This window comes from Dipteris shenzhenensis, chromosome 29 (genome assembly GCF_047967505.1).
Source record: "Dipteris shenzhenensis isolate YYH24624 ecotype China chromosome 29, Dip_SZ_1.0, whole genome shotgun sequence".
Lineage (NCBI taxonomy): Eukaryota > Viridiplantae > Streptophyta > Polypodiopsida > Gleicheniales > Dipteridaceae > Dipteris > Dipteris shenzhenensis.
The window spans coordinates 14,982,334-15,006,535 of NC_141624.1; the positions used below are offsets into that span (position 1 = coordinate 14,982,334).

The window sequence follows — 24,202 nt, forward strand, 5'->3', positions numbered from 1 at the left end:
AGCAGCCTGCTTTCCTTATGTAAGCCGGGGGTGCAACAGTGGAAAATACAAACTATGTATGGTCTCTGAGAATGTTTTGTTTCCTGTGGAAATTGGCATTCAAAAAGAGATTGTCAATGTTTTAACTTGTTACTGATGAATTTGATAATAATGTCATTTTAGATGGGTCCAGGATTATATTCTTACGTGTCCTGGTTGGCTTAGTATTGCGAAAATTGCTGTGGGCTCCTTGGTTTGTATTTGTCTCTGATTAGGGGTTGATGTGATTGACAGAGTGCGAACCCCCTATTTACTGGGATTGAACTAGATCACAGTGACTCTGGTAGAGAGGGTTGTTCTGTCACCACTCTAACAGTAACAGCTGAGCCTAAAAATTGGAGATCAGCAGTGAAAGTGGCTGTCCATGAGGTTTGTGGTTGATCTTTTGTTCAAATAATCTACAGGAAGGAGATTTTGTCCTGCAGGCAATCTTTTTAAGTCTTTAAAATCATCTTTTTTCTTTGTGTATATCATCAAGATTTCTTTTCCATTAATGAAGCTACCTTGTCTTGGATGTAGGTTCGGCGGCTGAAAGAGTTTGGAGTCACACAGGGTGAGCTGACAAGATATTTGAATGCTTTGTTGAAGGACAGTGAACATCTGGCAGCCATGGTCGACAATGTCCCATCAATTGATAATCTGGACTTTATTATGGAGAGTGATGCTCTTGGGCACTCAGTAATGGATCAACGTCAGGGGCATGAGAGCTTGTTGGCTGTTGCAGAAACTGTCACTTTAGAAGATGTAGGTCTGCTTTCCTCTATGATGTTATGATGAGAGGAGAAAATAAAACGGAAAAAAGGAATAAACGGTATTGGTGTGCCTCATGGTATTGACCCTAACCAATCTACGGAAATAAATAAGCAGGCAGGTGATAGTTTATATCTAGGGGATGGCATTTCAAGAGGTTGATGAAGAAATAATATACGCAGGTGTATCTAGTCATGGTATTTCTGAACCTCAGCTTGCCTCTCATATTCATTGTAGTAAAGCTTCCCACATGCAGTGTCTGCATTGTAGAAACATTAGTTTGCAAAACGAAAATAGATTTGTGGAGTTTGGAGATAAAGGGAGTTATGAAAAATTGGCAGAGTCCCCTAAGACCCAGGTTCTCCATTTAGGGGATGTCATGTGGATACCTCTTAAAACACAATTGAACACCTCTTTAACAGCAGGCCTACAAAGACATCAAGAGGCTCTAGAGGTGTTTTGCAAAGAGAGAGACTAACAATCAACCTTGGCAAGACGTAGGTTCATATCTTTAACACCTCATGGGTAGCACTTCATCGACACAGCCTCTCAAGAAATCCATGATGCCCGAGTAGAGGGATGCATATAGTAAGGTCTCAACCTCCTCCCGTAGGTCCTTGGCAAAATGCGAGGTCTTAGGAGAAAAGCAACAGACTGTGATGAAGAGGTCCTCTAAGGGGGCCGTCAGATCCGAACCCATAGGAACCTGGCGTGTGAATCTCATCTCTCGATGGAGATCATCCCGGTAAGAGACTATCGATATAGAACTGACCACTACTCCCGATCCTCAGACTCCTCACGACTCCCAAGTCTTATCTCGGTAAGTTGCCTCCCATGTGTATCCACTGACTATCGCCAAAGGGCACTCTGAACTTTGGTGCGTCTCTATGTAAAAAACTTTGGTGTGTTTTATGAGGGTGAGCCTTCTTCTTGGACACTCTCGGTCCGTGGGCAGGTGATAGAGACCTGCTCTCTTCAGGATGTACTATTTACTCCCTTCAGAGCTTCTCATGCTTCAGTGGACACTTTCAGGGAGATTCTGGCTAGCATTTCCTCTTGGCACATTTGGAGAGTCAGATGTACAGAGGCCCTGGATGGCACCCAGATACACCCTTCACAGGTGTTCACGGGTATTTGGACTGACACGGTTCATACTTTGATAGCCATTTGGACTAGCATGCAGGGCCCTTCACGGACAGCCTCTTCTAGGAGGACTGTATTCCTACGAGTTTGGAGGGATTCTCCCTTTTTCTCGGAGAGTTCTATAGGATTGAGATGGCACTATCAGCCACAATCCTTTCTTTTTTGCTTTTGAGCATTTCATGCATTGCATGGTGTATCCCGTATGGAGCTTGCTCTAACGGTTTTCTTTAATACTTAATAGAAGTCTCTTTTTGCAAAAAAAAAAAAGGAAGCTTGTCTCTACTTGTGTTAAGATTCCAAGAAATTTCCTCGAATTGACCATAAAGTACCATTGCAGTTCCAGGCATTGCAGGTCAATGTCTCGCTGCTCTAAATCTAAAAGATCTTGCCCAGGGGAGCCACTAGATACTCGTCGGGGACCTATCAAGAGCTGCCGTCTTGGACTATTGTGGACTTCTCCTCCTTGCGAGCGACATCCCACTGCTGTATGAGGCTACTCCTCTCCTCCACCTGTAGGGGTGTAAGGTCCTCATCTAAGTAGATCTCTGGGTGGGCACGCAAGGCTGACCGTCTACGCAATACTGGAAGGCGGACCTAGGTGTCCCTGAACCGAATGATCAGAGGTTGCTCTCATCGTATGCGCCAAGCCCCCTCGATCTCGTGCTCCTGGACTCTCAAGGTGGAAATCATGAAGCTGATCGTTCATGCATGGCAATAGCTGTGCGAGGAATGCCACGTACTCTGACATTGAGAACCTTACTCGCCTTCTGTTGTTGCTTCAAAATGGTGGTTGAAACAGTGGCCTTCGCACGCTCCCGTTTCGCAACCTCCACCCACGTGAAGGTCTTTGCAATGGGCTGATTGCATAGTGGTTATCTGTGCTTCAACTCCTTCAACTGTTGGCCCACTGCGTCGGGCTATCACCGTGGCTATCACTTCCTTACGAAGCTGTGATATCTTCTGGCTCAGGCTATGGATGGGACGGTCCTACTTTGCCTCTTGTGTGCAGAGGCAATGCATCTCGAGGTACATGGTCCCAGGAGTCCGATGGGATTATATGACCATGGAGCAGGTATGGGTATGGTGTGAATGGGAGCTGGATCGGGGGCCGAGAATGATGAGGGGACATCTGGAGCGGGCATGGTGAGACCAGCTGAGGGGAAAGGTGGCTGGCTGAGGGGTAAGGGTGACATAAAAGAGGCATACTGTGGCGGGGCATAGCAAGTCAGGCTAAGAGGAGCTGCTCTTGAACAATGATGATGATGATGCTGCAAAAACTGACTAAGAGGATGGTGTAGAGGATGCTGTGGTGATGATGAAGGTGAAGGTGATGCAGCGGATGAAGATGATGATGTAGAGACATGTGTAGAGGCTAAGGTGGAGTTTGAAGCTGTTTGGGCAGAGGCCATGTTGGTTGCCTTCTATGTGGCAGTGCTATCCACCTGGATGCCACTGCTGCGGTTGCTGCGCTTGTTAATATCCTCGATCGTGACTTGTTTCTATTGCTTCTCCTCCTAAGGTTTCTCTTTCTCCTTATCTCCTTTATCCCCTTCCACCATTTCCCCTTCTATCTGCTTGACAGAAAAATATTCCCGTGCTGAAATCTATGGAGGGGGAAAGGGCTGACAGCCCTTCTTGCCTTCCATTGTCTGGGTAAGAATCGCTTGATCACCTGGTGGACTGAAGAGGGCTCCTTGGGGCCTGAAATAACCATGCTTCTCCCGGCTACAGAACCAAACGGGAGGCGCAATCTCTAGAGCTGGTTTCTTGGAGTTGTCTCAGGTGGCTGGAGAGCTGGTTCGCGGCAGATTCTTTGCCTCCAATGCTTGGTACAAGTCAGCTGTGAGAACTAGGGCTGATGGAGCAAGTTGCAGCAGTCCTGAATCAGAGAATGCTAGTCGTGACCCCCTTTGGAGCAGCCAGCAGGTCTGGCAAGCGGTTGTGATTAGCTGGGAGCCTATGTGAATGGCTGGGAGCAAGAAGAGGTAAAATGTGCAGCAAGAAAGGGGCACATCCAAATCCTTGTGCCCTTCAACTTGTTTGTTTGTCGAAGAATCTTAATTCTCCCCGCTCTCTCCTTGAAAAACACTTGTACTTGCATTCCTGTTCGGGAGAGACAGCTAATATCATTATGATCCCACTCTACTTGTGGTATTTCCTTCTTGAGACATGCAATCCTCTCATCTGCTGTGTAATCCTCTTCTTCATTGAAAAGGCCAAGGCAATCCTTGGGCAGCCCTCCAATGCGTAGTATCTTATTATCATGTGCTATAGCTTGCTGCTCTTTTACTTCTGTGTATAGATCTTTTACTTCTATAGCAACAATGGCCATCTTTTCCTAAGCTGAACTCACCTGAGTGTTGATCATTTCCTTGACTTTTGAGACAAGAGTTGGTGCTGGTGGAAATGTGCTGAACTTCTCCATAGCTTCTACAATAATTTCTTGCTTGCCTTTGCTCTCCATCTCGTTCACCTTTCTGCTAAGAGCTTCAACTAGCATTATCACATCTAGCTTCGTGTTCTTTAATCTCTGCTTGAATATTAGACTTGCTTTGTTGGCCACTTCGACAATCACTTCCTTCTTAGCAGGACTAGTTGCGGGGTAGGGGGGGAATCCTTCCAAGATTTTATAGCCTCATCAATTACTACCTGCTTACTGGGCCCTTTCAGAATGTGAAGTCGGGCCTTTACTTTTGCCAGCTCCAATCATAGCTCTCTCATTGCTTGCTGCAGATTAAAAATATGATTTTGTTGCCCGCGGATGGGTTGTTTTGAGCCTTCTTGTTGGTAATTCTGTGCATATGGAGAGGGTGTCATGGCTGCAACTGTCGAGAACTGAGTCCTGATGGATGTTGAAACGGGGTTTGGTGATCACTCGATCCTCTAATACTCTCTAGAAGTGGTCGTGGTAGAATTGGATCTTGGTGCAAAACTCCTAGTCCCCCCTCAGTCTTTGACTTATAGAGTTGGGATACATTTAACTGTATGATATGGTTGATCTCATCACGTGGGACCATGGGATCAGGGGCATCCAAGCTATGCCAGAAAATAGGGGAGATAGTCCATCTAAATATCATTACATTGGCAAACTATCTAGATATGTGTGTTACTAGGGCGTGCTAACCCCTATTTCGGCCACTCATCTAGATGACTCTAGTGCCAACTTGGGCAGTTGCCAACTATGTAAGGTAGGTCCATCTGAATACCCTTACACTATTAGGATGTGCCAATCCTCTTTCTTCTAGTCATCTAGAGGACTCTAGTGCCAACCGCGATAGTTGTCAACAAGGTAAGGCCCAAACCTTGTGAAGATATGTCACCGTTTGGAAGATGGCATGAATTTGGTTTACTGTCATGGCGAGCTCCTCTTGTAGGATCTGATGGGGGTTTGAGGGCTTACTGCGAATCATCTTGGAAACCATTGTAGCCCCTCAAATCACCACCCATTGGTCGTCGATAGGTGTCGTGCAGAAGGGTCCTGCGTACTTGGCTGTCAGCCCTCACAAGTGTATCAAATAGCCACCCATTCGACGAGTGGTCCTAGAAGTGTGCCTGAAAGCATTGTCGCTCTAGCGAGCTTGCATCCTATCCTCTTGTAAGTCGTGCGTTGGTGCATTGGTCATCGTGAAGACTTGTCTTGCAAAGACTTCCCCTAGATAGGTGTATGACTCCACGATCTGTTAGAATTATAGATATAATTCAGCAGTGACCAATGTAATATAATAAGCTAGTTAGGGGCACTTTTCCCTCTCTAAGAGGTTTTTCCCCCTAACTGCAGTTAGTTCACTAACTATGGTTAGTGACTACTAAGGTTTTGTCACTAGGACAAAACCTTATCTTTCTCACTTTGTGTTGTACTCTTTACACTCTATTCTATTGCAACTATGTCTTCAGCTTCCAAGCTTCCTGCACTCTCAATCTCTCTTGCTCTCACTCACTTCCTTCTCCTTCATTTGGTATCAGAGCAAGGTTCAAGAGCTCCGTGCTCCGTGCTCTATTCTGCTCCAACCTCCCCGTCCAGCTTCAGCCCGTACAATTGTACGGTATTTTGCCGTACAGCTGCGCCGTACATACCTGCTCACCGTACATCGTCGCCGTACCGTTCCGTACAAGCTCCGTACGTGTCGCCGTCTGCCACCGTACAGCGTTCTGCTCCCGTACCTGCGCGCCGTACAATATCCGTACCTGCTTTTCGTACAGCTCCCGTATCTGCTCGCCGTACCTGCGCAGGAAGCCGTACAAGGTTACTGTACAGCTCCGTACTTCAGAGCCGTACATCGTCGCCAGACTGTGCGGTTAACCGTACAGTCCCGTACAGCTCCTGCTTCCCGTACTGTACGGTCTGTTCCACACTTACCGTACAGTTCGTACAGTCTGTACGTGCAGATCTACACCGGTTGCTGTCAGCCTCGGGTGTTCTTTGACAGGCTCATCTTGCAGAAAACTACAGTTTGGTGCAGTTGTTTTGGAGTACATTTGGGGCATTTTGCATATTGCAGACATTGCAATCATTGTGCAAGTTTGGAACTACATCTGGAGCAAAATTGCAGATCTAGTCTGAAATTTGGGGCTTTTGTTTAAAAATTGCAGATTTGGGGCTTTTAGTAATTTTGCCCCTTTCTGGCTGCAATTTCTAGCCACAAATTGGGGCTTTTGTGTTGGGAGAGCATTTTTTGGAGTATTCAGTACATACTGCCTTTCTTGGAGTGTTTGGAACACTTTTGGCAGATTTTGGAGAGTTTTTGATGCTTGGACAGATTTCTGGCAGCTCAAGTACAGAAATCTAAGTTGCATATACAGCCCGTGCTTGGCTGCGTTTTTGGGAGTTGTGCATTTTATTCCCAGTAAGGGAATTCAGCTTTGTATCTGCTTTAATCTCTTTCTCAGACATGGCCCATCAAAATCAGAATGAGTTCCAGTTCGGTGGTCTTTCACAGGAAGACAAGTTGGATGGTACCAACTACTCCCTCTGGAGTTTCATGGTACGTAATATTCTGATTTCTCGCAATTTATGGGATTATGTGAATGGGGATGAAATCCGACCAGCAGATATTGCACCTGCTACCCCTCCTCAGCAAGGAGGTGGAAGAGGTCGTGCACAGGGTGCAGCTGCAGGACAAGTTGTTGGTGCAGCTACAGTCAATACTCCAGAGCAAAAGAGATGGGATTCACGGGATGCCTTAGCTTTGTCACGCATCTCTCTTTCAGTGAAAAGATCAATCATTCCGCATATCCGGTCGTGTAAGACCTCCAGGGCAGCGTGGGATATTTTGGAAAGCATGTATGCAGCACGGAATGATGCCAGGGTATCTTTCTTAAAAAGAGAGTTGAGCAACACACATATGGAGGAGGGTGACTCCATGTCAGTCCACCTCACAAAGCTACAGGATCTCAGAGAGCAGTTGTTAAACATAGATGAAATTATTCCTGATTCAGAGATGATTACAACCACTCTGAATTCTCTTCCTGAGTCTTATCTCAGCTTTCACACTTCGCTGAATTTATCATTGAGGGGGGGTGCAAATCCTCTCACTTTTCATGAGTTGATAGGACTTCTGCTTCAGGAAGAGCAGACCAGGAAAAATTTGGCTTCACGTGCAGGTGAACAAGCCATGCTCTCAAAATTTAAATAAAAAACAAAGGGACAGGCAAAGACAGCAGCAAATCAGCCTTCCAGTGGGTCAGGACAGCCTTCACAAAAGGCTAAAAGTGATGCAAGTAAGCCCAAAAAGAAGGGTTTTTGTCACTACTGCAAAAAGCCAGGTCATCACATAGCAGAATGCAGGAAAAGGATTGCAAAAGAAAAGAAAAACAGCTCAGGAATGGGTGTTTCAGATTCAGCCCCTTGTGCATCTGATAGTGGGGATGCTACAGCCAACTTTGTTGGTCAAGACTATGCCTTTTTATCTTGCATTTCAGATTCTAGGTTGGCTGTTCCAGATGCTCGGGATAGTACAGCCTCTTGCAGTGATGATACATATGCTTTTTTGACTTGCAGCTTTGACTCTTCTACAGATGCATCTGCTTTCAGTGTTAATGAAACACTGAACACATGGTATTTTGATAGCGGTGCATCTAAACACATCACTTCTAGGAAGTGTCTTTTTACTTCCTTGCATCCACCTCCTGTTGGTAAGAAAGTCACTTGTGCCAACAACTCCTCATATTCAGTACGTGACACAGGAGAAGTTGAGCTCACTGCAATTGATGGCTCAATTTTCAGACTTTCTGATGTCTTATATGTGCCTGGCATAACCAAAAATCTCCTTTCAGTGTCCACTCTTAACAGAGGGGGATTTCAGGTCATCTTTGAGGATGACAAATGTGCTGTCCGAGACAGGGAAGCTAACTATGCCTTAATGTTATCTGGTACTCTGCTGCGTGGGCTTTTTCAGGTTGATATTTTTGAGAAAAGAGCAGCCCATGCTTTGGCAGTTTCTACCCCTACAGCTGCCATGCAAAATGCAGAATTATGGCATGCCAGATATGGCCACATGCATTACAATAGCTTAATGACACTTCAGAAATTTTCAATGGTTGATGCCTTACCACCTCTTGAGATACCTCCTCCACATGCCTGTGAAGGGTGCATTTTAGGTAAAATGCATAGATTTCCCTTCAAGAAGGATGGTTCAGTTAAAGCTGTTCGCAAATTGCAGCTTATACACAGTGATGTCTGTGGTCCCATGAGGACTCCGTCATTGGGTGGTCATCTCTACTTTGTCACATTTATTGATGACTACTCCAATTTTACTTGGGTTTATGGGCTGAAAAAGAAATCTGAAGTGTTCACAGTGTTTAAACACTTTTCAGCCATGGTTGAAAATGAAACCGGACTCAAGATACAGACATTACGCACGGATAGAGGTGGGGAATACCTATCTGCAGAATTTGATGCTTTTCTCAAGCAAAAGGGTATTGTGCATCAGCTCACAGTCAGGCTGACCCCTCAGCAAAATGGCAAAGCTGAGAGGAAAAATAGAACCCTTATGGAGATGGACAGATGTATGCTGAAAAGCAAACACATGCCTCATAAATTCTGGTTAGAGGGTTTGATGTGTGCCAATTACATTTTGAACAGGGCTCCCACTAAGGCTTTAAAAACAAAAACTCCTTTTGAGGTCTGGAATGACAGGAAGCCTTCAGTGGATCACTTCCGAGTCTTTGGATGCCTTGCTTATGCTCATGTGCCAGTTGAATTTAGGCACAAGTTGTCAGATAAAGCCATCAAATGCATATTTGTTGGATACAGTGCAGAAAGCAAGGGGTACCGTCTCTACAATCCTGCTACACGCAAGATCATAGTAAGTAGAGATGTGATATTTTCTGAAAATTCAGCTCACACTCAGGCTGAATTTCAAATGCCTTCGTCTTCAGAGGATGTCTTTGAGGGGTTGCTACCCATTGCCTTGGGTTCCCCTGCTGATTTTTCTGATGCAAATCAGAATTTACAGCAACCTCTAGATGCTTCAGTTCCGCCACAGGATGTCTTGCCCCCTCCACAGGCAATGGAACAGGTGGTGCAGCAAGAAATTGCAGACATACATGCAGCAAAAGCAGTCCCAAACTTAGATGCATGCCTACAGTGATTCAGATTGGGCTGGTGATTATGACACTAGGCAGTCCACTAGTGGCAATTGTTTCTTTTTGGGTAAGTCTTGCATTTCATGGCTAAGCAAGAAACAATCTACAGTGGCTACCTCATCATGTGAAGCTGAGTACAGGGCAGCTTTCACAGCAACAGTTGAATGTGTCTGGCTGAGACGTTTATTTGCTGATCTTCATTTGTCTTTGGAGGGTCCTTCTCCAATTCTCATTGATAGTCAGAGTGCCATTGTAGTGGCAAAGAATCCAGTGTTTCATGCTCGCACGAAGCACATTGAGGTTCACTATCACTACGTCAGAGAGAAGTTGCATGCAGGAGAGATCAGTATGATCTTTGTGTCCACACATGACAACGTTGCAGATATTTTCACCAAAGCGCTACCACGTGAGAAGTTTGAGGCATTTCGCAGTGCCCTGAACTTATATCCGTTTGGTGATTGATCAGCCTTGTACATGACATTGGCACTGCAGGGGGTGTTAGAATTATAGATATAATTCAGCAGTGACCAATGTAATATAATAAGTTAGTTAGGGGCACTTTTCCCTCTCTAAGAGGTTTTTCCCCCTAACTGCAGTTAGTTCACTAACTATGGTTAGTGACTACTAAGGTTTTGTCACTAGGACAAAACCTTATCTTTCTCACTTTGTGTTGTACTCTTTACACTCTATTCTATTGCAACTACGTCTTCAGCTTCCAAGCTTCTTGCACTCTCAATCTCTCTTGCTCTCACTCACTTCCTTCTCCTTCACGATCTTCATTGGCTCCCTCGGTAAGTGAAGCTATGTCGATGAAGCATTGCTCGTGAGTTGGTGAAAATCATTACCTTGGTTTTGCCAAGATTGATAGTCAAATCTCTCTCCTTGCAAGACTCCTCTAAAGCATTTTTTTATTTTTGTAGGCCTATTGTTTAGGAGGATATAAGGACTATGTCGTTTGCATATAGCAGTATTCGTTTTATGAAATGAGATAGCACTGATCCCTCCCCTTTGAAGTAGTCAATGAAGGTCGTGATCTTATTGCTATAGAGCACAAAGTGGGTCTGTGAGAGGGGCGTTTTTGCTTCACTCCAATTGTGCTTGCAACCCAATCCGGCTAGGGTGTGTACTCTCTCTGATTGACTCATATAGGCTCAGCATACCCTTGGGATCTGCATCTTGTGGAGTCTCCTAATCATGCGAGCATGTGGAACTGTGTCAAAGGGCTTTCGAAAGTCTACGTAGCAAGCATATAATTTATGGGACCTCAATCTCGCCTCCTCGATGATGGCTCCTAAAGTATTAATGAGGTCAAGGGTAGAGTGCTGCCTCCGAAACCGAGGCTATCCCAAAGCTGGTTTTCCCTATGCCTCGCCCACCTCTTACAGTGTGTTAGGTGGTGTGAGATCCGCTATGCATCGGAGGTCATAAGGTGCCCGAAAGTTGCTCATGTATGAGGTGGGATCTCATCTCTTGGCATTCATCATCATGCCATTGGTTTTGGGACACCTTCCCAATTGGGAGGCGTGATGCAGATCGGATCTAGCGATTGATTTGGCTGCAACATCTTGAATCACCAAAACAAGAGTGTTTGAGGCATGGGTGAGGTCAGTGTCATCTCCAAGGGAGGTCGTTTACTGGATACCTTATACATGAGACAATTGGCTCATGTATACTGGATCAAGGACATGATCAAAAAGTATGTGGATACAACTAGGGGCCGGAGGGTTCTGTCCTGGGAATGGCAGGGTAATCGAGATGCTGAATATCAAGTAGGAGTGGTTTGCGCCAAGTTTTTTTTTGGGGGGGGGGAGGGGAGTGCGTTCATGCACGTCCCCTCTCCATGTGGGAAATAAGAGAGCCCTCTCAATAGCGGCCATCTTTGGAGACTGTTATAGATGATCAAGTCATGCACTGCTCACATCTCCAACAAGTGTTGTCCATAACCTGTCAAATGTGGTGCATTTTTTGAGTGTCTCACTATCCCAAGCTCTGTGGGGTCCATTAAAACAGTCTTCTTGTGCTGCAATGATAGCATCATCTCTGCCTAACACTAGGTAGAATGAAGTCATCCATCTTCTCCACCAATAGATTCTCCTTGTCTAGAAGGAGAATAGTAGTATCTTTTACTCTTTCCTCTTGTTTTTGGAAGTTGCGCTTCAGCTCGACTTCAAACTGAACAAGCCAACTCCCCACTAAGTTTTGGATGATGAGGTAATCTCTATTTAGACGGAAGATATGCATAAGAAGCTTAAGTCAGAGATTGAAGAGAAGCTCAAAGGAGAAGTGAAGAGTCCACTAGACGCAGAGGTGTCTACGGGATTAAGGAAGCAAAGGAGTAAGCTGAAAGGCAGCTCAACTCAAAGAAGCTTAGGATTGGAGGACTACCAGACAACTGGAATTTAGAAGGAAGGGAATTTAGAAGCTCAGGATTGGAGGGCTACTAGACAACTGGAATTTAGAAGGAAGGAACTTGGGAGAAAGTCAGCAAATCTTTATTGGGAAAATTTAGAGTTTTAGATAAATCAGGAAGGAGGGCATGGATTCCTTACTTTCAGGTCAAGAGCTGAAAGGGCACATATTCTTAGACAATCCAACAAGCTAAAAGGATTACAAGTGTAGATAGGAGAGGAACTCAAAAAAGTGCAGCTAAAGAACAAAACCTCAGATCTTGCGAAAGTAAAGGCGGCCAGAAAAGAAGGCAAATGGGATGTCTATCGAGATGGCATGGTATTGATCAAAGAATTCAAAGCTAAAACAACAGACCCTCTCTTATAATTGATGTATGATCTCCATTTTCTGTCTTTTGTTAGTCTCTTTTGTATTGTAATAGACGCTGAATGTTTGTAGTGATATTCGAAGATTGATCGTAATATCTCAAAACACATTATCAATGAAACAAATCATTTTTCGCGCGCGCGCGAGAGAGAGAGAGAGAGAGAGAGAGAGAGAGAGAGAGAATAACTTTACTTGATTTTGGAGGTGTGCAGGTAAATGCTATTGGTACTTCGCTTCTTGAATACATTGCTGATTTTAGTAAAACATCTGCTCCTTTGCCAGCCGCTATTGTTGTTTGTGTTCCGAAGACTATTCATCAGGATGAAGCTGGGGATGTGGAATTCCATATAACATCTGAGGATATTGTAAATGCTTTTAAAGAGGGTTTAAATGAGCCATTGGTCCCCGAGCCAGAGGTTTGTTTCCCTTGTCCAATTGAAAAGAAGATGCGTTTTTACAAATTTGAGATCGTCGTCTATTCCCCTTGCCCCCCAAAATCCCCTGCCCCTCAGAGTAACTGGTTTTTAGAGACCATTTTTTGCCTGTATATTTCTTGCTCCGATACTAAGTTAACTGTACACTCTCAAGAAGAAATTGGCTGTCTATCCTAGTTGCATGTGTTTTTGAAAAGTAGACAGGAGTACGAAGTGGTTGTACAAACTAGTAGACTCTGGGCTGGTCATAATGGTGCAATTTTATTTGGTTCAATAGTGAATCAAGCATTTGGGATGTATTTTGGCTGTCTTTTTTTAAATCGCTATTGGATGCAAGGAGAGATTTTGTGGTAACTTGGTGGATTTACCTGGTGGCATGATGTGCAGCTGGAGGTTCCTAAGGAATTAATTTCTAAGCCAAAACTTGCGGAGTTGAAATTGCTGCGCAATTCCCGATTTGTTCCTCTGAGTAATACGGATCCAAGATTGAAAGTATTTGATGAGGAAACTGGTATCAGCCAGCGGAAGCTATCAAATGGCATTCGTGTAAATTTTAAGGTAAAGCTAAAAAATATATGTACAGTGTTGAAAAAGTTGATAGAACTGAATACTAGATCTCATAGAAAAAGTAAAAATATGGAAAATTGATAGGCTAGGAAACATACAAAAGTGTAAGTGTTTATTAGGGTAATAAAATATATGTAGCTTGGCCACCGTCAGAGTTTTTTTTAAAAAAAGCAGAAGACCCAGATATCTAGGATCTGAATCATAATAAGCTTGAACTATGGTAATATATATGAATTGATACTTTCAGATTAGCCTCTAAAAGAAGATGACAAAGTACCTGCACTTTTTATAAAACAGTGATTATAAATCTGCCTTTAGCAGGTTGGATGGACCTGTGGAACCGTATGTGTGGTTGTAATCACTGTCCTGCATGACCTCTATTCTCTTCATGTCAGCAATTTCTTGAGGCCTGAATTATGAATATTGAAATCGCTGCTCCTGGCAAAAGGGCATTTAAAAGAATACAGTTCTTGGAAGGACCCTATGAGCGGTTGTAATCACCATCTTGTAAACCCTATGTGTGGTTGTAATCACCATCCTGCATGATTTCAATTCTCTTCATGTTGTACTATCCCCCAGTGATTTCTTGAGGCCTAAGTTATGGATATTGAATGTGCTGCTCCTCGTGAAAGGCCATCCAAATGGATACACTCTTTGGAAACATATTCATGATTAAGAAACAATGTCAATTTGCTCAATACTCATTCTAGCTAATGACAGACTCCTTTCATTTGTAAATACAAAGCATAATAATTGAAACGTCCATTGTTTGATATGAAAAGAGCCATCCCTTGTTGAGCCTTAAGCGCATGTGGGTTGTGTGTGTGAACACATGCACATATGTGTGTACGTGCACGCGTCTCATGGTACCTGTGGATGTATTTTTTAGCCTATTGTCAAGCTTTGCCTTTCTCCATAACCTTTCCATGACATTTCATACAACCTATACACCACGGTGGATGAGGTGGCAAGACCATTGACGAATTGAAAGATTTCCAGATATCTGTTTGAGAACACATATTAAGCTGCAAGAACGACAGTGACAGCACTAGCAATTTATCTTGCAATCAAGCATGTCTTCAGCATCACACATATTCCTCAATTAACAGAGACCTTTATGGCCATGACTGAGGTGCTCAAAATAGCCAGTGAGGTGCAACCTTCAGCAAAGCTTATCATAAAGCGGATTGGAGATTCCTTGCAAAATCATGCTTCAACCTTCAACAACCTCTATTACAAGGTGGATTGGGTTTTCCTTGCAAAATCACAGTTCTACTATCATATGGCCACAGCGAATAATTAAGAAGTCCTGCATTCAACATGTATGAAAACAGAATTCCTAAAGAACTTTCTGGTATTTAGTTTGAAGAGGCCAGCCAAAATACCATGGGAATCTTGGCATCAAGGCAAAAGGAAAGGAGTTAGCAATGCGTACTTAGGTTGCAAAGAAAATCTATCAGATACTTAGCTATGACATAGATGTAGGAGACAGCCACCTGCACATACACGAGTATCAAACATGTGTGAAAATCAAAGGTCCAATTGTAGCAGGGGGGGACAGAAGTGCTTAGGGAACACATCCCACTGTTAGTCATTTCATGGTATTTGGATGTCTTGTTCTGTGCATGCCCTCACATGGACTGAGAAATATCAAGTCAATGAAGCACAAGTCATAGGATACAATGAAGATTCTAAAGCATATGAACTATGGGATCGATGTATGTATGTATATATTTATGCATGTACAATGTACATATACACATACATTTGTGCACACACGTGCACCCTCTCTTCCATTCCACTCAACCCACACCCCTTTCTCTTGCCTTGCTTGTAGTGTATGTGCGTGGAGTGTGGAAGCAAGCACAAGAGTCGAAGCTAGGAGCTGAAGGCTGTCAAGTCAACTAGAATAGTGAAAAGAAAGTACACAGTACATGAAGATAGACTTAGTCCTAGGTGTCACATAGGATTAAATGTCCTATGTGGCATAAAAGGCACCAAAACACTAAAGTGCCTATAACTATGCCTACAAGGCACATACCAAGGTCCATAGGGCATCACCACGATCAAGAGAAGATGGCCTACAAACCCCCCTCGATGGTATGGGCTGAAGTATTGTGGAAACGTCTCAAAATACCTGGTATTCTCTGCTCACGGTGGCACATGTTCATCTAAAGGGATATAGCCACCTATGAATGTACAAGGTATGTCAAATCATGTAACAAAGGGAACCGAGTGTAAAGCTTGTTGAAAGACTTCGAACTTGGGACGAGGAAGTGCCTCTGTAGGAAGGTAGGGCAACTCTCTGTCTCCTGCTGACAACCGCTCTCAAACATAATGATAGTGAACTTCAATGTGCTTGGTACGTGCATGAAACACTGGATTACACGCAATGGCCAAAGCACTCTGGCTGTCAGTGTAGACCATAGTGGAGGATGTCTGGCGAATACCCAGATTTGTACGTAACTGTCGAAGCGAGACAAACTCTACTGTAGCGGTGAAGATTGCCCTGTACTGAGCCTCATAGCTGGATGTGGCAACTGTTGGTTGCTTCTTGTTGAGCCAAGAGAAACATGAATTGCCAAGCAAAAAACAGTTGCCCGTATGTGACACTCTGGTGTCGGAACAACTTGCCCGGTCACTATCCGTGTAAGCATGCATGGTAAGTGAACCCTGAGCACCATAGAAGAGGGCTAAATCCTGAGTGCGTCTGAGATATCTGAAGACTCTCTTCACTGCCTACCAATGCTGTGAACTGGGCATGTGCATGAACCTGCTGAGCTGGGATATTGCATACTGTAAGTTAGGTCTAGTGTGGCATAAGTAAATGAGACATCCAACAACTTGTTGGTAAAGAGTGATATCACATGGTGGGCTCCCATCATGAGATAAAAATTGGAAGCCAGGGTCCATTGGAGTAGAGATTGGCTTGCAATCCTCAAACTGAAAACGATCAAGGAGCTGTCCAATATACTTGGACTGTGACATCATGATACCCCCCTCAATAGGAGCAAACTGAATGCCCAAATAATAGTGCAGCTGTCCCATGTCTGACATTTCAAAAGCTTGCTGCAAATCAGCCTTGAAAGCTGCAATATGCCAAGTATAAGGGCCCGTGATCAGCATGTCATCCACATATAAAATCAGCCCTAAAAAATCAGAATCACTCCTATGGACATAAAGAGTGAGCTTTGTGGGGCTATTCTTAAAACCAAGGGACAGTAAGTGTGCATGAATTTTAGCATACCATGCTCTCGGTGCCTGCTTCAAACCATAAAGGGCTTTTCTCAGCCGACTTACCTTGTATTCAGACCCAAAAACCTCAAAGCTAGGAGGTTGTGTCACATAATCTTCTTCTTGCAGATCCCCATGAAGAAAGGCAATCTTGATGTGAAGCTGGTGCAGTTGCCAATGGTGATGGACTGCAATGGCAATAACACATTTAATAGTAGTAATCCTGGAAGTGGGAGCAAAGGTCTCCCTAAATTTGGGTGCCTTCACTTCGTCAGCTTGAGGATTTTCTTTTGTTTGAGTGTGATATCCTGCCATTGGGCTATACGGCGAAGTTCATGGGGAAAAGGTTTTTTCTGGTTAGGCTCGTCGCAGAACAGCTTAGGGACGAGATCGTTGGTCATTCACTTATATTTGCGGGTGCTGCGGTGTTGGTTTTTCGATGGTCACCGTCTTTTAGTATTGACGAGTTCCTTTACAGAGAGTGCCCCATCTGGAGTGAACTCCCAAATCTCCCGGCGATATTGGGGGACTCTGTCGAACGGATTGCTTCATTGCTGGGCAGGGTGCTCTTGGTTCTCCCCCCTTCCAAATCCCTATCTAGCCTCAGGAGGGCCTGGATCCTTTGGGATCGAGGCCAAGAGACACTTGATTTCATTGATATTGAGTTGCAAAGCGGGAAGACCATCGCCCAGCAAGTTCGGTTTGGAGCCTTTCCAAACTCATGTTACATCTGTAGGGATTCGTCGCACTATGCGAGAAACTGCCCACGGAAGGTTGCGAACACTAGTTTGGCTACAGGGGAGAATTCAGAAGGAGGGCAAGTGACCAAGGAGCTTGGAGCTAAAGTGGTTGAGTATGTGGATGAACGCCCGAGTACCCAGAAGCAAGAAGTGCCTAGGTCTACAGAAGGCATCCCAGAAACTCAGCAAAATCCTTCAGCTATGCAGGAAGGAGACGGCTGGAAGACAGTGGCTCGTAAACAAAGGGCTCAGCGCGTGCAGGTGGAGTGCACTTCTGGTGGAGGTATGCAAAATTCAAATGAGTCAATGGACCGGCCTGCTATGCAAAGCGGTGAAGTTCACGGTCTGCCGAATAAGGGGGTTCAGGATTCCCTGGTCGTGCAAAAGCAGCATGTTGAAGTGCAGTCAATTGACAAGGTGGAAGAAATTTTGCCAGCTGCTTATCACAAAAAGAGGCTGTTGGAGGAGAAGCAGAATGACAGGTTTGTGCTGGGAGCTACTGGTCAGAATGCTGACAAGGTACTCCCTAAAGCTATGTCAAAGAGGGTCAAGTAGGTTGCAAGGGTGGCTGGGCAGGGTAAGGAAAATAGATTTCATTTCCTTCGTGATGCATATCGAGCTATCGCAAGCTGATCCTCCTCTGATGAATGGTAGACGAGGTGATTTAAAGTCGGTCAAGATGCTCTCTTGGAACATAAGGGGCTGTTGCAATCAGACTAAACAGAGTGGATGCCTGTCAGTGATTGGGAAGGTGAACCCGGAGGTTGTATGGTTACAAGAACTAAAATGTGGGGAGCAGGATCAGTTCTGGTTCATGGTGAACAAGCTTGGATACACTGCCTTTTGCAATTGTCCAGCCCGTGGTAAAGGAGGCTCAGCTGTGTTGATTAAGGATAATTTGGAGGGAAAAAATAAAGAGGGCTGGTACGTTGGTGTTAAGGTTGGGATGAATGGGTTCCATTTTAATGTCCTCTGTGTCTATGCTCCTAACTCACCCGGGGATCATTTGAAATGTTGGGTAGAGCTGAGTACAGTTGTGGTTGTTGATGATTGGTTGATGGTGGGAGATTGGAATTTTACGGAGGGAGACTTAGATAGGTCCCTGCCCTCCAGATCTTCCGACAGTGGAGCTGGAGATGTGGGAGGAATTATGCTTGAAGCATGGGTCAATAGATTGTGCGGAGATATGTCTGGGTGAGTTGGAAGGACACTCTTGGAGCAATAGAAGGAAAGGAGGGGAGTACAGATCGGGAACGCTAGATAGGGTGTATGCTTCTGGAGAGGGTTAGTGGATGCAAGCCCCTATGAGGGGGGGATAGATAACTTCCACTTGTTTATCAGATCACTTACCTCTGTTCTGGAGCTTCTGCATCCCCTCTAGGGCAGGCAGGTCCTATGACGTGCTTTTCAAACTAAAGAATAAATATCTGGCCTCTACTGCTTTCTGTAACCATATCAGAACTGTTTGGAGGTCTGCCAGTGCTCAAGTGGAAGAGCCTTGTGCCAGGTGGGACTATGCCATTAGATCGGTGGTCAAGGAAGCTATGGCTTGGGAGAGGAGAGATAGATCTAATTGCTGGAAATTCAAAGATCTCATTGGGGTGAGGAACGCTCTGATGGGTGTCTTGAGGGAAAATCCAGAAGATCAGTTTTCATCGACCCTGCTTGCTGAATTAGAACATGACATCCAGTGTAGGGAGTTGAAAGAGGCCTCTAAGGCAAGGACCTGTAGTAGACAGCTATGGTTAAAGCTAGGGGACTGCCCTCCTAAACTATTTTTCCAGGCGACTAAAAGGAAAAGGCAGTGGGAGACAATTGATAGCATTATGGGACCTGAGGGTAAGGTTGAAACTGAATTCTGGCACATTGCAAATATATTTCTCTCTCGTCTTAGCAATTTAGTAGGAGCAAGGGAGCCTCGTGATTCCAACTGGGAGACAGACATGGCTGAATGCTTGGAGGGTTTAAACCCCCGGGTCTCTGAGGTTCAGAGAAGGAAGTTGGAAGTTCCTTTTTCATTGGATGAGCTGGAAATGGTGCTGTCTAAGATGAAAGGGGATAAAAGTCCTGGTTCAGATGGACTTACTACAGAATTTTATGCCTGTTTTTGGGATGTATTGGGGAGTGACCTTGTGGAGATGGCTAATGCCTCGGCTTGCAGGGGTCTTTGTCATAGGATGTCAATACAGGATTGGTGAAACTATTTCCAAAGAGACAAGATCAGTTACATGTGGGCGACTGGCACCCTATCTCATGCTAAATACCTCTTATAAAATTATTGCTAAAGCCCTATCACTGAGAGTCAGGGAGGTATGCATGCTAGTGGTGGACAGAGAACAAGTGGGTTTTGCTAAGGGTCGTGATATTTTCTATAATATTCTGAATGTTAGTGCTGCTCTGGGTTATGCCCATTCAACTGGTCAAAAGTGTCTTCTGTTAGGGCTGGACCTAGACAGAGCGTATGACCGTGTGCGTTGGGAATTCATTATTGGTGTTATGGAAAGGCCTGGGTTTGGGAAAGAATTCCTAAGAATGGTAAGTATGCTCTTTGGTAATGCTTCGGCTGCTCTTTGCATCAACGGTGGGGTAGTTGGGTCATTCAATCTCACACGTTCAATTCGACAAGGCTGTCCTGTAGCTCCCCTTTTATTTGCCCTTGCTTCTGTACCGCTACTGAATGGTATCAATATGGCTAAGGAGGCTGGCAGGTTGAAAGGTTTAGTCCTACCTTCAGGTAGACAATTCTGCATCCAAATGTTTGCTGATGATTTGGTGGCTCTCTGCCAAGAGGAGCAGGCGTCCTTTCATGTTTTGGAGGATATTATTGCTGTTTTCTGTAAAGCTTCTGGTTCAGTTTTCAGTTGGCTGAAGTCGCATGCTATGAGGCCTTCACAAGATGATATCCCGGAGTGGAAGAATGCCTTACCAGTTCAAATAATTCTGCATGGTAAAGTGGTAAGATATGTAGGTGCCCTGCTAGGCGTTGGAGTGACAATGAAACAACGCTTTGAATGGTTCAAGGATAGGATCAAAGCGGAAATAAGAAGCTGGGATCGTCTCCTGCTGGGCTGGAATGCAAGGGCTTTAGTGATTAAGCATTCTCTTTCAGCAACCACCACCTACCTAGCATCGGTATGGCACTTTCGTAATAGCCAGTGGCTAAAAATAGAGAAGGTACTCCGCTCCTTTCTCTAGGCAGAGGATAATGGGCAGCGCAGGATGCAATATATTCCCTAGAATCCGCTTAAAGCTGCTAAATTTCAAGGAGGCCTAGGGTTTCCGGATGTGGTGTTGAAGACTGTCTCTCTTATAGGTAAGTGGCTCCCCCGTATGTTTAAAGACGTGTATCCTTGGATCGAGCTGACCAAGTGGCTCCTTGAGAATGGTTACAACCCAAAAGTGGGGGTTTGGAAAGGTCTTACCTGGTATGATCGCCTCTTTTCTGATTTTCTAGTGAAAATAATATGTTCTGACTTGATTGGGGTTTAGTATCAGCGTGGAAGATGATTATAGGGAAATGCAGTTGCAAAAGTTCCGGAGGGGGGGATGCAAGTCTCTATGAGTTCATTTGGAGTAAGGCGGTGATGCTCAATAACCAGCCGGTAGCATGTCTGAATTTGCCTCTTGCTAGAAGTATTTTAAGAAAGGTTTGCACTGTTGGTTTCAGATTTGGAGTCCCAGGAAGGGAGATTGGTACCCATTGGTTGATGTAAGCTGCAACTTCCATTTGACATTTCAAGAGATTGCATTCATGCATCAAATCCTCAAAACAATCCCTGAGAGTTGGCCTTCCAATTGTATTCCAGTTTTGGATAGGCGTGGCCTGCAGTGGTATGTGGGAAAGGTTCAGTTAAGGAAAGTTACGGCAAGGACCCTGTATAAGAGGTTGATGAATGGTCAGTTGGTGGCAGATGATTTAAATACCAAATGGGGTCTGCGCAGAACAGCCGGGTGGTGGTGAACCAGATTCAAAGAGATTTGGTGTGGTAGTCGTTGTGGTAAATATAGCTTTATCTTATCGAAGCTGATCCACCTGTGGTTGCTGGTCAGAGAAAAATTAGCGAAAAGGATTCCTGTAAATCCTGGATGCCTGCTGTGTGGAAGTGCCTTCGAGTCTGCTCAACATCTGATGTGGAGATGCCTGGTGTCTAGGAATATTTGGGGTAAGATAGAGGCTGCTGTCAGAAAATCGGGGTTGATGACCAAGTTCAAGATTGGTAGCAACTGGAAATTAGTTCTGCTTGGTGACTCTCATGGGTTGCCCTTAACCCTAAAGGCCTGTTGGCCATATATTAGGGGTGTGGTTTGCTGCTCAATCTGGCTGGTAAGGAATCAGTTAGCCTTCCGAAATATTGGGAAGTCAGTGTTCATTGAGGGTCTCATCTTGCTGGTATTAAGACATCCTTAGTGGACATCTCTAAGGTCCTTGAGTCCATGCAGTCTTTAGAAGGCTAATGTTTGGCAGAACTGAAACGCGTGCTCACATAGTTAACTTTGGTGTGATCTGCCGTCCTAGCATAGGCCCAGGGCTCTGCCCCTGTGTGTTGGCCATTTTTTGTAAGGGAGTTTTATTGGGGTACTCCCCCTCCCCCTGTCTAGCAATATAAGTCGGCATTTATTTTTATTTATAAAAAAAAAGGAATTGATAAGGAGGAGTGCTGAAAATTCCTTGAAAAGAAGTGAATACCAAACTTGAAGGCAATTGGAAGGCACCGCCTAAATTTTAAGAGGGTTAAATTTCCATCCTCTCACAATTGATCATTTCAAGGACACATTCCACATTGTATGACTTTCCGTCCAACCATGAATCAAAGCCACGATATGCAACAATGCTGCTACGATAGGAAGCATCGTCCAGCACGGCGAAGTAGCACCGTAGGAATGCCACAAAGACAATAATGAGACAAAGTGTCAAGGTCGCATGGGGGGGAGAGAAGGAGAAGAGGTAGAGTAATCACCTCTTCTACTAAAATATTACTGTGGGAGGGTTGGCACAAAGATTCTCTTTGCCATCTCATCCCCACTCATACATTAAAATATTTCTAGAGGTAGGGTTGGCACAAGATTCTTTGGCAGCTTAATCTCTCTCTCATATTTTATGTTTCTCAACCATTGAGTTTGTGCAAAGTCAACTGAATGTTACCATGGGTTCAGAGTCCTTATGTGGCAAGGTGGCCCATGGGGACTCCTTTACACATGATCCACCTTTTCCATATATTATTCTAGATAGACCACACTTGCCTAAACAATACCAATAAACACAATATTACATAGCAGCCTCCTACCATTGGATAGTTCACATTACCCTAGACATGGAATAATACAATACCACTAGAACACATGGTATTTTAATCCCTATGACAGTGTCGAATGGTCTCACAGTTTGCTAGGTCCTGAATGGCAATGCTCTTGGGTGCTATGTGACAACTCTTGAACCTTATTAGTGCTGTGTGATTTTTCAAATGGACTGAATCATGATCAAATCTACTTCGTGGATGCATAACCAGGGCTATTTTGGAAAAGCTACTAATTGTGTGCATAGTTGAGGCTGAAATGCTCTTTGTTCCAATTAGTGATTTGTTAACAGCATACTTCAAATAGGTCTACACCCACTGCTGGGCGCTCACGACGTCAGTGGCGATGTCATAGTAGCTAGTCCTTGCTATGCGTGATGAAGTTTATGGTTTCAATCTTATGAGTGACTATCATGAGATTGAAATTGCACTATCTTGTGTTTTTAGAGGATAAGTTTGGGAATGTTCATGGCTTCATCTAGGTATATGCTCCTGCCGTCTTAGGGGACATGCAAATTTCACCTCGTGAATTTTTCGACCAAGTTGTGGCCTGCTAGTATTGTGATAATTCTTTCTATCTTAAATGGTACTGTGACATGAAGTTGGGGGTAATAAACTTCACGCACCTCTTCACTTCCTGTTGCTTTCGAACTGACTGACAAAGATATTTATCATTGAGAATGGGACATTATAAAGAAGCTTTTATGCCAAGATACCACACCATACTTTCCTCCCTCAGATGAGAATGAAGATGGTAACATCCCAAGTGATGTTGTAATCAAGCATAGGGAGAAGGAAAGGATCAGCAGAGGCCATAATCTAAGCGAGCCAGTCTGTGCCAAAGAGAAGAGCGATACGTTGTTGAAAGAAGATCTTGCGGCTCAACATGACATGAACTGATATATATCGAGGAGTTTGAAGGGGCTGATTGGGTCGGATGGGTAGATTTCGAGGACACTTCTCCACATGCCTTCCACACGCTTGGCATGTGGCCTCTCTTATATTATTGGAACACATGGACATGAGCCCACCTCTTTATATGACTCACTCTTCCTATTTTCTAAAAACTACATAATATCCCATACACAAATAACTCTCACCCCATACCAAGGTATTTATAATTCATACCTATGGTATTTACAATGAGCCATTCCACTCATCCTCTCAATCCCATACAATATCATACAAAATAGAAATAAGTGAGAGCCGCTAGGATATCACTTGATACTCAAACTCTTATCAAACATAGAAGAAAACAATACCAATGCCAAATAAAAATATCAATTTTTGGCGTCACAGTGCGTTGCGCTATCAACTAGATTTAGATGCTCGTTTGGGAGAGACTAAAATGAAATCATTTAGACTTCACTAGTAGTTGTATTTTGAATGAAGAGATTTTGGACTACTTCTTGATTAGCCTTCTCCTTTAGTGCTAGCCTTTGTAATGGCTGAGTTTGCCCTTCACCTCCAGAGTGCCGATAGAAACTCAGTACAAAGACTTTGTATAAAGGATGCTCAAGTATGTGTGGGTGTGTGGATTTGTATGTGTGAGAGTATATTTTTATACTATGGTCTACACCCACTATTGGGTACTGATGATGTTAGTGGTGGGAATGGCATAGTAGCTAGTTCTTGCTATGTG

The 24,202-nt window shown here is 44.2% G+C and overlaps 1 protein-coding gene across 1 annotated transcript in view; it reads left to right on the forward strand.

The window, feature by feature from the left end:
- LOC147882472 (Insulinase (Peptidase family M16) family protein) overlaps positions 1 to 24,202 on the forward strand; it is a 178,827-nt gene that overhangs the window by 111,135 nt on the left and 43,490 nt on the right. Inside the window, exons 10-13 of the mRNA XM_087401054.1 lie at positions 274 to 408; positions 559 to 783; positions 12,504 to 12,707; positions 13,113 to 13,283. Of these exons, the coding sequence (XP_087257180.1) occupies positions 274 to 408; positions 559 to 783; positions 12,504 to 12,707; positions 13,113 to 13,283 (735 nt within the window). The remainder of the gene's footprint in view (positions 1 to 273; positions 409 to 558; positions 784 to 12,503; positions 12,708 to 13,112; positions 13,284 to 24,202) is intronic.